We start from the raw sequence: 14,079 nt of genomic DNA on the forward strand, positions 1-14,079 counted from the left end.
AAAATGTTTACACGTGAGTCTACCCTCAGGAGGCGGAGAAAGCACGGAATTGAATACTGGAGGCATACATCCGTCGACCGAAGGTGGGCAGGTACTGAACTGAGGGACGCATAGTCATTGGACTGACGCCAGGGGACCTTGCTGCTGGAATATTTACATTGAGGGCTGTGACGAGGGGCATTTTCATTTGATGAGTCATTGTGTGAAGCAACATGAGGCTATAGAGCAGAGGTCTTCAATCTGGGGGTCGGGACCCCCGGGGGGCAGTGGAGTCCTGGAAAGGGGGTCGCGCATTGCCCAAGCTGATCCTTAAAATGTCTCAGCTGAACTTTAATTTGAGTCTCCTGCGCTATGAAAGCGGCACAGGCATCTAAGGACCTTCATCCCAGGGCTGCTGCTTCCTGAATGAAATGCAAATGTGTTCTACGAGTTGATCTGCAAATGTAAAGGGTGCTTGGGAGCAGCTTTAAATGATCAAATCACTCAAAGCTTTGTGAGGACAAACATTTATTCTTTTTGAGGGGTAGTGCAAAGAGTTAACAACTGCACTGTGAAGTGCGTGCTTTTAATTGTAATTGTATTTATACAGCGCTTACTTCACCTGGAGGTGTTGAAGGGACAGCTATTTAAAAAAAGTTATTGCATATGCTCTGATATTACTTAAATCCACATTTTGGAAGCACAGTTTTTGTAGTGGCCTATCTTATGTTGCGTGTAATACAAGTATATAATAATGCCTTACATATTCACAGTGCTTTCCGTCACAGGCTGTGACCTCGTGGCACTAAAAATACAGAAGTCATTATTCTACACTGCACTAACCAAGATTAAATTCTGTGGCTCTCTGGTTACACACAGACCTCTGCAGTGCATTGACTAATAGAGGTTTCATAATGCACTACAGTGCATTTCCCACTGAGTAACAACTTTTTTTTATTTATTTTTCATTTAAGCTGGCTGTTATTTTATATGTAGCTACCTGATGGTGAAAGACTTAAAAACAATTTAGAATATTTTGGGGATTATTTATGAGAGGCTTGCACTGCTGGAGCATCACTTTTTTGACGCTTCAGCGGCACAAACCTCTCAATCATACGTATGAGGTGACGCAAAGCCACCCTGGGTGGCTTTGAATAGCTTCATAGATATGGAGTAAGGCAAGGCAGTGCAAGCCGCTGCATTAGCTTACTTTGCGTCAAGGAGGCGTTCCATGGGCGTAGTGGTGGGTGTTCCCACTCAACACCCATGGATTTTTACGCTGCCCCAGATTTACAAAATCACGTAAACTGAAGCAGTGTCAAAACCTTACACCTCCTCAGAGCAGGCATAATGAGGAGAGGTGCTTTAATTTCTCCTTGTTTTTATTTCTCTTTCCATGTGTGTTGCTATCTGCCGCACATATATAAAGATGTACAATGGCTCTCTGGATTAATTTTGTGCAGGAAGGTGCCCCTTCCTGCACAAATACAATCATGCCTATATTGGCACTAGGCAGCAATTGTGCGCCAGCGCAGGGGGAAAGGACAGAAATGCACTGTATTTCATAAATGTGGTCCATTCCAGCCCCTTTCTATTGGCGTGGGGCAGTGTAGCAAGAAGACTTGCGGCACTGCCACACGTCAATTCGTCATAAATGAGGACCTTTGTTTTTAGCCACACCCTTGACCACGCCCCCACACTCACTGACCTTTGGTTTGCTAAACACTGTTTATTTCCTCACAGTAAAAATGATTTGCTGTGGAAAATGGGGATCTTTATTATTGTTGATGATAAGGAGTACCAGGTTCTAGAAATTTTTATCAGGAGGGGGTCCTTACACCTAAAAGAATTTAAGGGGGGGGCATGGTCACGGCATCAAAACGTTTGAAGACCTCTGCTATAGAGGGAGAGGTGGCAGCCCATCCAGGGTGAAATTAGGAGGTGTATTGCATGCATTGGCCATTTAACGCATCGTGATGAAAGCAGTACCTGGGGCCTAGCAGATGAAATGTACTCACACTGTTGACAGCACAGGTACGGCCATTCAGGATTAAACTGAAATGTATCATGTAAAATGGCGGCCGTGAACAGTGTTTTTAACACAGATGCACAGCAGTCTACTTTCTTTTGCCACTTTTGAATCCTCCAATAGTAATGTACTGCGACATATTTAAACTACGTAATTGTCATCATGTTGTTTTCATCGCGATGCACACACTGAGGAAGGAAACACACCGAAACACGTGTGCTTGCTAATAAAAATACTGAGTTTGGACCCCGCAAGTGCTCCGCATCGTCTTTTGGGTAAGCTGAATAAATAATTTACGTACAAGTTACTATTAGTCAGTAGACTTTTCTATTCCTAACCTTCGTCCATTTTTCTTTTCTCAACTTTTTCTGGTCTTCTTGCAGCCACCGTTGATTAAACAACTTTTAGGATCAAGATGCCATCAGCGGACTTGAGAATCAAACATAACATAAGGAGCCGTGAACTGATATCACCTTGTATGTTGTGGCACTGCCCAATTATCATGCATGTGCTTATCCTAACCAGTTCCCTCGCAAATCAGTTTTAAGTTCTGGCCAATTCCAGAGGTGCAGAGGGGAATTTCTTGGGAAAAACAGAGAGCTGAACACTAGAGATAATGGAGTCACCTTAAAGGACGCTCAAAACCCACTTGCATACGGGTGCATTTACCTCACTGGCTCCCTCTATATTCTGATCCAATGGTAAGATTAGCCAGCAAAAAAACAGAAGAGTGAGAAGAGGAACAGAAACAGCAACACTGGATAGCCTCCATTGTTTTAAAGTACACTGTTTGGAAAAACAAGTGTGGTGGTTGAAGCTTCACGGCATTGGCTGCTGCACTGTGGACAATTCTCTTCCACTTCAGCTACACCATATTAATGAGTAATATAAAATTAAGAAATGTAGTGATTGAAAGAGCGGCCTTTCCTCTTCCGTACTGTTGAAGCTAGTGTGAACTCTTAGGTAATGCTGGTGTGGTGGCAGTAAGTCATTTTGTCTTCCATGATGGTATCTGAGTTGGCAGGAGACCACAGGTTCGAAAGGCTTCTGCATCAGATGAACAGAATTGTGGATGAAAAACATCGACTTACTTATTCATGTACCTGGTTATGGCTGCGCTGCTAGCTATGTCTTGCATACGTCAATTTGGATACCAGGCTCAACTGTTTGAAAGGACGATACTGTCCACTAAGCACAGTAAGGGGAATACTTTACTTTCTCGGAGCCTAGGGGCAACATCATAAACATCCAATTTTGTATTAGGACTGTGTTTATTTTATGCCAACCAGTAAACTATCAAGGTTATAAGAAGAAAGATCCAAATGGACAAATAGATTCTGAGAAAACATTCAAGTTAAGAGGTTGTAGGAATGAATCAACAACTCTCTATCCACTATTATGAATCCTGTCTAGGAATTAGCATTAGAAGATCTCCTTCAAAAGTGTGGCCAAGAAGGACTTACAACTGTGATTGAGGGTCAAAGGCTGTTCTTGAATTTCTGGAGGAATTGGAGAGAAGGTATGCAGGGACCTTACTGTCCAATCAACCAGCCTTTCTCCCTCCTCCACAGGAATTAGAATCTCTGCCTAGTCAAGATGTTTTGTTTTTGGGATTCTGGTGAGTCAAGAAGAAGTCTATTCTGCAGTTGATGCCAGTCCTTAAAGATGGAGTCCATGCCCTTCGCGGAGCACCTTATAGATGGAGTCAGTGGCCTTCGACTGAGCTCCCATTCTTTAGGTGGATGAAGGACCATGCCCATGGTTAGCACGTCCAATGTGTGCCACTAGAAGGAAAAACTCTATATTGTGTTCTGTTCTCACATGTCTTACATGGTAAAAGTATCAAAGTTTCTTGCATGTTGTTTTATCTTTTTTCATTCTGCTCAAAGAGATGTGATTCTCTGTGTAATTGTAGGATTCTAAAGAAGTGGGCAGTGGGCTAGTTTGTATTCTGGGGTGATATCAAGGCAAACTAAAGAATTGTGTTTGCTCCAACAGCTGAGAAAAGAGTTATTGCAACTAGGGCCAGAGACACAGATGTTGTACTCAACTAATTTGATGAACAAGATCACAATGGAGGTATTTTTCTAGCTCTTAATTAACTCATTCTGTCTGCCTATCTGTCTTTGGGTGAAGACTAGAAGACAAAGCCAATTCAATGCTATGAGGTCTACAAAAGGGTGTCCAGAATCAGATACCAATTGTGTCCCCTATCTTAAATCACCTTACAGGGTAAACCATGAAGCAAATTAGGTGCTGTACAAATAACTAGCTTGTAGTCTTGACTGTAGGCAATCCTTTAACTAGAATGAAACAAGCCGTATTACTTGTAGAACCAACAATTACAAAAGAATGGAGGGGTGGGGGGGGGGGGGGGCGATTCACGAAGAAACTAACAACTTGTAAAATTATGAGTTTTGAGTTTCTGCACTCGTTGCGGAGCCTCTGCACTGAAAACTGCAGTACAGAGATTCTGCCCTGAGTGCGGAGACTCTACACTCAAAACTTTACTACACATAAGTACCTTTGTGAATTGGGCCAATTGTGTTTAACCTTGGTCTCTTGGCATGTCTGTAATAAAATTCACTGACTACAGTTCACAGCAATGAAAGGCTATCAGTACACGTAATAACCCACAATGTCACTATGTTCATCTAGCCCACTATGTTTCTGTATCCTCTGTCTTCAGTCTGGAATCAAAAACAATATAGTTACTAAAAAGATTAGATTTAGGATTTTATAAAGGTCATCCTTTTTAATCATGTAATACAAATACATGAATACCTGACAAGTCATTTGTGAACAAAAAAGTAACACATATGATCACTTTCTTTCATAACTTTAGACTTGAGAAGAAAAAGAAAATAAGTCAAGTGTAGGAAGGATGATGAATTCAGAGCACAGTATATTTGGAGATTAACTGGAATGGCCGCCCGGATTAGCGGGTACAGACAAAGTGCAATGGTCAGTGGATTCTGTGGGACAAGGGAACCTCCTGTCTGCAGGGAGATTACTGACATTAGTTTGTTTCTCGGTGCTCGGAGACTCTGCTGCAATAATGGGGGAATTCAATGGTGTTCTCCGTTATTAAGCGCTGACAGCCATAATGGTGTTTAAGCAGTTCATTTTCTGAAAGACCCATCTGGGCATCAGATAAGTTTTCATCTAAGTCCTGAAAATAAGGGAAGTCCCTGGTTGATCTTTTAATGGGTTGGGGCCTTGCTATATTTTAGGGAGACTGGATAACTTCCACTGCCTGAGGTTAAATTATACTGCCTTCCTTTGTCAGTCTCTGAATGGGCACGCAGTCACCTACAGTTTGACTGCACGGAATACAAAAAAAAACACAAAGGCCAAACCATGTGATTGTGGTTTTGGCCACTTCTGTGCCACAGGAATTATACTGAAAAATAAAGGAAAATAAAATGTCATTACAACCACGAAATTAACTCATTGAAAAGCAAAGGGCTTTAAAAGATGTCAAGTCAAGCACAGTAAGCCTTGCAAATGTATTTTTAAACAGAAAAAAAACTAAGAGGTGAAGCTTAGAGTCCTGAAATCCTTGATCCAAACTGTGGGGAAAACGGATTGGGTCGATAACTACCAGTGCAGGGCATCGTAGATTCCTGGAGCGTCCATGTTCACTTGAGACAGCATTCCTTTGCTGCTAGCTTGATGCCCGTCTACCGATTTTTCATTTATTCATTTTAAAATACAGGTTAGAAAGTCAGTAAACTACAGTCTGACATTCTTTTCTTATTACAATTGTCTATTTCAAATATATAACTGTCTACCTAAAAAAGACATTAAAACTGGAAAGGCGGATGCGTTCAATAAATAAAAACAGTATTCATTTTACTTAGGAGTTCAGAAATGCTACACAGATCGTCCTATTCAGAACTTCGTTTTCTCAAGAAAATCCCCATGTCACAGAAATACAACGGATTAGGCAATAAAAACATTATGAAATATCAACCATTTGTTTTTATCTCCCTCTGAAAACAAACAGTAAGGACCACCCAACTCTACAGTGAGGACAGGGAGAAAGGGTGACTGTCTACATAAAGTGTCAGGATTAGTAAAAGTAAAACAAAAATGTTTAACTTCTGAAACCACAGCCACTGAGGGTAGCAATGTGCATTTAGAGGCATAGCCAGACCACCAAAATAGCCAACAGTGAATGTTGTATATAGACAGCTTAGCCCTGTAAGTACACTACAACAGCATACCACATTTCTTGTTCAAAGTGCTTGTTCACTATCTTCCCTATTTAATTAGAAGCTCAAGTGCACCAAACTCATAGCTTAGAAGGGGGCATATGAGGGGAGTTCTTGGACCAATGTATTTCGAAATCCCCATTCTCTATCTATGCAGACACACTGAGACCTAGAGAGTGAAGGTGTAGTACGAAGAGTGGACCTAAACAATGTAGTCGGGGCCTTGACAAATTGTGAGTGACATTTTCTTCTTTAGGCACAACCCATTTTCTATTCAATCCCAAAATTTAACATAAGAGTGAAAAGAGAGAGAAAGTATTGTGAACATGCCCAGGTTATGTGTCAGTAAACCCCTACTGGAAACATAATTCAACTTCAATCAGAATCAGCTGCTGAAATGTTCAATTTGCTGCAGATGTTCTGGAGTGCCATCTTGTTACCTACTGGTGTTTCTCAACGAGAAGCACTTCACGAAGTAAGCCTTGTTACGACTAACCGCGGTCACCTTACCTGAGCATAGCTGTTCAACCTTGGTGTAGTTTAACTGCAGAGAATCGTTCACCCAAGCTAGCATGTCATGGCGGCTCAGGTTCTCGATGGTCACAGATGTGGAATACACATTGACGGCCATCCCCCAGCTGGTGAGCAAACAGAGACAAAAGATTAAGACAGGCTGGGCACCCAGTTACAGCCTCTCTGTTAAAGGTTACACAAGGTTCAACATGGTAAGGTGTAACAAGAATATAATCAACTCTGATTTTAGAGACCAGACAGAAGGTATTCAGATAGGGCATCCAAGTAAGAGTCTCTGGTTGTTTTCCTTGATTAATATTACAATCACTTAATTTGACCATATGGCTCTAGTAAACATAATAAAACAATAAGCATAACTATTATCATAAGATAGGTACACCAATTTCTTAAAATATTTATAGTGCTATTGTTATTTCACGATTTTAATTTTATAGCTTTAGACTTTTCTTTAATGCCAATTTTTGCAAAAGCAGGTTGCATGTGCCATCACCTCGCTTCAGTAAATAGGCTAAAAGTAAAAATGCACAAATTGTTGGTTACACCAAGATAGCAGTCACATTGTCTCATAGTCACCTCAATGCCTTTTCTTTTTTTTTTTTGTGTAAGGACCAGTCACAACTTCAATAACAGGCATTGATCACAGTATCCGTATTCTCTGTATTTCAAGGAAAAACTAATGAGTCTTCCATTGACATCTCTAGCTTATTCTGTTTGCCTTTCCAGGGCAGATATTTTAGCTGCAGAGTGCTTGATCAATTTTAAATAAAGCTTCAGCGCTCTTGTTTCACCATCAGCAGTGAGCGAACAAAGGCCTGGCTCGATCACTAAGCTCTATTCAACGTTTCCCACCTAAGTGATGGAGCCTCTATGCCAGACAATCTCACCTTAAACTTGAACTAGTAGCATATAAAGTCGTCTTCAGAGAGGATTTTTCAAAAGTGGGCAAATGAAAGTTAAATTATGGAAATTTGTAACCCACCATTTTTTCTTGTAATCAGCTTAACAGATTTTGCGTTTGCCACTGTCTTAGAAGCTTGCACAACTAGCACAGTAAGACAGTTGGGATACCAGTCATAATGAATGGCTACCCCCATGACAAACGCAGGTGCTGTTCTGATTGGTCACGTCAGCCAATAAGACTGGCTAAGCTCAAGGTTTTTTTAACCAATCTAATGGGTCACTCTGACATTGGATTCTCCACTATATTCAAATCAATCAGACTGGTTGAGATTTTCCACGAGGCTTCGTGCCAGATTCAGAAATGTTTTTAAAAAATTGAAAAGCGACCTTACATTAGGTTTCCTTCTTTGTGTGTAATCAATTTCAAAGAAAATTACAGTAATGGTCCAAGAAATCTGGAAGTCACTGAATTTCATAACAGACTTCTACGTTCCAGAATGTACTTGGGATTTTCCTAATGAATGGAAATTTTGCACGAGAAAATCATGCGGGAGCATATATATGAGAACATTAAAATGTTTATTATTTTTGAAGGGTAAATATATGGTCTTTCAGAGAACCCTTTTTTCTGACGATAAAACATGGGGGTGCTCTTTCACGTTTCACGCCCTGGAACATTAACTGCTTTATTTATGTGAGTAGCTGAATGTGGATTTCCAAGACAGGAAACTACCAGAATAAGGCATGTGAATACTCGTGAATTTTGTGGTGGTGACTGCATTTTGCATGGCCACCTCCCTTAATATATTCTTTACCGTCCATTAGTACACTTGCTCACAGTGATATCATCCACAACTAGTTGTTCCCAGCCCTTATGTATTTGAAATGCCAATGATATTATCACTGATACTATAATTTGATTTACAGCTTGTATAGCTAACCATAACTGGTTATTTTCAGGTTTTTTTTTATCAGAAATGTAACAACAAAGTTTCCTTACCTGTACCTTTTTAAAGCAGACGGAGTTATTTGTGCTTGTGTGTATTTTTCACAAGGGGTGAAAGCCCAGAAGAAGTGTGCCTAGTAGCGCAGTTCGACGGAGCTGCCGGGACAGGTCAAACTACCGTTTGGAGCAGTCAGTGGGTAGACGGGTGCTCCCTAAGTTGGGAACGGAACAGCAACTAGAGGCACCAATATACGAGCTGCTCTTGTCCCCATTGATTTTCTCCGTCTGAAGACTGCAGCCATGAGGTCTTTCTCCTATCTTCGCTGGTGTAGCTGACAAAAGAGAACCGCAGAATATGTAGGAAACAGCACCTGCAAGGAATCCGTAGATCTACAACCCAAAGTAGAGGGTAAGTTGAATCCAGGACATTCCCGAGGTAATAGGATGTAGAGACAATATGTGTGGACTGAGCATTTTCTTTCACTTGCCCAAAGGGTGGTGTGGAAGCTGTTACCTATCTTTCGTCATAGGCAGGATGTTTCAGATCCAACAATTGTCAGAAGTAGGGTCCGACGCAGGAGTGAGTCTAAAGAGAATGGCCACTCTGGTTAATAACATGCTAACAGGAGTGAATATTTCTTCCATTTAGGATATACCATAATGGTCACCAGATAAATCAATTGGTAAAACTGACTGAGGGCCTGTCTGACAAAACAACGGCTGCCTTAAGCAATATTACAGACAAGATGACATCCATAAGAAACGCAGCTATCAAGAGCAGAATGTTACTTCATATCCTGCTGGCCAGAGGGCGGCAAGTGCAACGTAACTGGACAGGCTTGTGGTACATGCATAACCAACAATAGTGCCAACATCAGACATACAACAGATAAGATCCACCAAATATGCAAAGAGGCACAGAACCTGCGGGGCGAGGATTACACGATTCCCTGGAAGCTTGGTTGAGTGGATGGGGAACATGGATACTGAACGCAGTCTTGGTGGGAGTTGGGATTTTGATGCTTCTTTGCACAGTAATAACAGTTGTGCCACGATGTGTCTTCTCCATCCCATTTAGAATGTGCGGGCCCTAGCCAACAGCTGAACCATATGTAGACCTAAATGTGATTTAACAGGTTGCCCAGAAGATTAGAACAGAATGTACTATTGATCAGGAAGAAAAAGCAATGATTGTCATTGAGATAATTTTAATGCCATTACTGGGTGACAGGAAAGGGAATGATAGCATCTATTGTGGTTGTGGGTTCCATTTTACAACAATTAATATGGGCTTGCAAGGCTTCTAAGGTCTCGATGACCTGTGATGATCTTGAAGTAATTGCAAGGCCTTGAGAAATAACGAAAATCATGAAAATATGCCTACTAGTCAATTTGCCCTTTTGTTTCAGTTGCATATTTCTTAATGTCATATCCAAATATAGTTTAATGTCTGTTGTCAATTAATGATTGAATAAGTCTCTGGAAATTCCCAACGTCATATGCACAGTAAATGCCATGATTGGCTGTGTTAAGGAGTGATTATCAAAAGTGTACAAAAACCCAGGTCATGGGGCCATGGCTGTAAATTAAAATGGACAAACCCCTGAAATAAGCAAGCCAGGGCCACAATCCACTGTGTCGCCACTGTGTAGTTTTGGTAGAGTGATATACCCATTGAAAAGGCAGTTTTGATACACCTATAACTTTTGAAGTCAAATGAGGATCTGCACCAAATTTAGCATGTGCTTACAATAAATCACTAAGATCTGGCATACCAATGTATGCACAGTTTTGTTTAGGCGTAAAACAACTAACGAGGTCACAAATAAAGATGTTATCCCTTAGGAACTTTTGCTCAAAGCAAAAAATAATGAATTGAGTTAGGCAAAAGCAGTATGAAAGTAAATCTTTATTCAAGGTGTACTTTCCTTGCTTGGCGTAAATCAATTCTGTAGTTTCAGATATTTAAGTTACAAAAAGGGCATTGTGTGTTTGAAAGTGTTAATGCTTTTGTATATCTAGGCCTTTTCAATCTGCAGATGGTTTTGCAAGCTGTTGGCAGATCCAAATTAAAAAAAAATATATAAAAACCTCCCATTGGATGAGGGAGCTGTGTTCTTCAGTCATCAGGGGGAACCCACCTCACTCCATTATTCAATATTTTTTTAAGCGGATTTTGCTGTGGGGTTGGCAGACCTAGAGGCAGAGTTCTCAGACCAGTAGCAGGGTTTGAGGTTTGCAAACCTTGTCTCTGTTTGAACAAACACCTGGGAAGGGCTCTAGGACCCATCATGGGCCCCCTGTTAGGTTTGTGAACCTGTAGATGGGTTTCAGAATGGTACAGAGGCCCACCAAGGCCCAAAGTCTGCTAGGATTTAGAAATTCACAGCTTGGTTTGCGAACCCTGGGGAGAGCCCTGCACCCGCTTGGGCACCTGAAAGCCATGCGCAGTGAGAGCTGGACACCCGAACCACAGTGGCACAGAGAAAAAAAGCAGACAACCAGGAGCAAAACATGGCAGGTAGAGTGAGTTGTGGGATGTGATGCAAGAAGAAACAACAGTGCCTAGGCTTTATGGGTGTAGCTCTAGGTGTTTTCTTTTGTACACTGAAACTAGACTACAACCTGTGAGACAGTAAGCATTGTTTTGTGAACACAATTAAGCTGTTCCTTTGCATTTTAGTAATAAATGAGTGATGTTTTTATTAGTATATTCCTTCCAAATAACATATATAGCCTCACTTATGTTCAACGGCAGATAATAAACGCATATTACCCAGTGGTGGGCGCCGATGTGCAGTAACGGTTAATATGCACTTTCCATTGAAAATTTATTTTTTAATTTGCTTGTAACTTTTGAACCCATGGAAGGATTTGTAGGAAATATGGTGATTCATTTGCTTTGGTATGCCACCTTTGGCTAAGATCTATGCAGGGAAATAAAACTTCAGAGTAGAGGGGTGGTGGGTGTGTGTAAATGTTTTCACATTTTAGCTCCCATAGGAAATTTTGCTCACACAAATTTACACCACACTTGAAATTAAGGTACAACTATATTCAGGAAGTGTGCTTTTGATGGTTTAGTGTAAATCAAGTTCAGTAGTTTTTGAGATATTCGTGTTTCAAAGAGTCCAGTATGAGTCTTAAGGGTTATTGATTTTGTATATATCTGCCACTTGTAACTCGCAAGTCCGAAAATGTAAAAGTTCTAAACAGAAGAGGAAGCCTTTTCTTTTGTTGTCTCTTTCAGATCAGGTAGCCGTGTGTAGCAGGGGTTGCTTCCCAGGGAACTAAGGCGCAGGGCCTGACTGCAGTCCAGGATATGTGCCTAAACCTCCTTGTGCACGGTCGAAGACCAGGTGCAGTGGGGGTAGGAAACTAGTTAATCATAAAAAACATAACATTCACTTAAAAAAAAAACACAGTTAAAAGCGGAGTTATGGTTCTGTCTCAAATGTGCAAAAACACTGAAATACGCCAGCTATGATTATCAAAGCACAGAACGCATGCCGTAACTTGGGGCATCTTCCATGCTATAAACACCAAATTGCCAAACACACACAAAGAGCTATTAAGAGAATAGGCAAGAAGCCTGGCCTGGATTTGCAAAGCTTATGAATTATGTTCGGTCAACTCGGATCTGCAGTTTGCAAAAAAAATAACAAATAAAATGCAACCCAGAACTTGGCCAAAAGCCAGGCTCTCCGGGCCAACCCTTGTGCATGGCAGGGGTTGGCCATCTGCAGAGTGTTGGCCAACTCTGCTTTGCATGGGCGGATGTGCACAGCAGTTGGAAATTAAGCGAGTTGTGAAACAAAACCCATGACATTCACTGGGAAAAAAAAACCAAGCAAACTGAATTATGATTCAGGTTCAACGGTACCAGAACACTAAAATTCGCCAGTTATAGTAAGCAACGCACAAAATATTCAATGTCGTCTGCCACACATAAAGCACTAATATGCAAAGGGTAGTGTAAAATTAGGCAGTCTAGCAAGAGTTAAACATTGTGAACGACATCAGTCATCTTCAGTAAAGACACCTCGCTATGGGACTCCACCTGGTGATTTGCTGATCTCCAACCCTCATTTAACCCAGCCATCCATGCGAAGAACCGTGGGATAATGGTCAGCAACCAGCTTGATATGAATGTCTCTGCCTTCTGTTTCCACACACTCAAGAGGCTCAAGAAAATATTTCACCCGGCTTCCTGTCAACACTCACAGAACCATCACCTAGGACCTCATCAACAGCAAGCTGGACTACAGCAACACAATCTATCCCCTAGGGTGCCATGGATGAGATCACCTCGTCCTACACCCGGGAACTGGGGGGAGCGCTAGCGCTCCCCCCATGTGCACCCCACCCCCCCACCCCCAAGGCAGGGATGGAAGGGGAAGCCCTTCCCCTTCCACCCCGACAATATGATGACGTCAGCGCGCACACAGCGCGCCAACGTCATTAAGTATTGGCGGGACGCACTGGAAGCCATTTGCTTCCAGCGCGCCGAGGGAAGAGGACTTCCTTTCGGTAAGTCCTTCCCTTTTTAGGGGTTTGGGGGGGGGGGGGGGGGAAACAGACACGGGGGGAAAGGAAAGGGTTTTTCCTTTCCCCCTGTGCCTGTTTTCACTGGATTCCTGCTCCACGATCGCGGGCAGGGCCGATCTGCACCCGGGTGGCGGGGGGGGGGGGGGGGGGAAGGGGGGACAAAATCCACTAGACACCAGGGATTTCGTTTTATAAGTTTCTTTTGGGGGCGACCCCTTGGGCAAGGATCGCTCCCCTAGGGGGCTATTTTATTTAGTATTTCGCCCCCCCGGGGGCAGATCGGCTGATTTTTCGGCTGATCTGCCCCTGGGGGTGGGGGGGCGAAACCCACTAGACACCAGGGATTTACTTTTATAAGTTTATTTTGGGGGCGACCCCTTTGGCAAGGGTCGCTCCCCTGTGGGGCTATTTTTTTTTTTCTGTTTCGGCCCCCCCGAGGGCAGATCAGCCATGTTTTTGGACGATCTGGCCCCCGGGGGGTCGAAACACACTAGGTGCCAGGATTGTGTGGTGTGTGTGTGGTGTGTGTTTGGGGGCACCCCTTGGGCAAGGGTGGGAAATTTCATATTGGCCATCTCTGCCCCCAAGGAGGGCAGAAACCACCAATACGCCAGGGATTTATTTTTATTTTTTTCCCTTTTTTTGTTTTGTGCTGGGGGTGCCCCCTTTGGGAAGGGTCGCCCCCTAAAGGGGGCACAGAGCTGTTGCCCATTTCTGCCCCCCTTGGGGGCAGATCGGCCAAATATTTTTACGCCCATCTGCCCCCAAGGGGGGCAGAATCCACTTAGGCACCAGGGACAATTTCTAAGTTCTTGGTGGTGGGGTGTTTGTCAACTGGCGAAGTATTTGTAATTATAACAGTTTATTTCTTTTTTTTTGTTCTAGTTCAAAGCTTTTGCTTCCTTTGCTGTGGATCCTTGCGGTTT

General features: G+C 42.5%; 1 protein-coding gene across 9 annotated transcripts in view; it reads right to left on the reverse strand.

The window, feature by feature from the left end:
- The window catches only part of MAPRE3 (microtubule associated protein RP/EB family member 3), a 664,975-nt gene that overhangs the window by 193,082 nt on the left and 457,814 nt on the right, over positions 1-14,079 (reverse strand). For all 9 annotated transcript variants that reach the window (XM_069233631.1, XM_069233633.1, XM_069233630.1 and 6 more), the window contains one exon: positions 6,736-6,863. In XM_069233631.1, coding sequence (XP_069089732.1) covers positions 6,736-6,856 — 121 coding nt within the window. In that variant the 5' untranslated portion in view covers positions 6,857-6,863. The remainder of the gene's footprint in view (positions 1-6,735; positions 6,864-14,079) is intronic.

The sequence above is a fragment of the Pleurodeles waltl genome, chromosome 5, assembly GCF_031143425.1.
Source record: "Pleurodeles waltl isolate 20211129_DDA chromosome 5, aPleWal1.hap1.20221129, whole genome shotgun sequence".
Lineage (NCBI taxonomy): Eukaryota > Metazoa > Chordata > Amphibia > Caudata > Salamandridae > Pleurodeles > Pleurodeles waltl.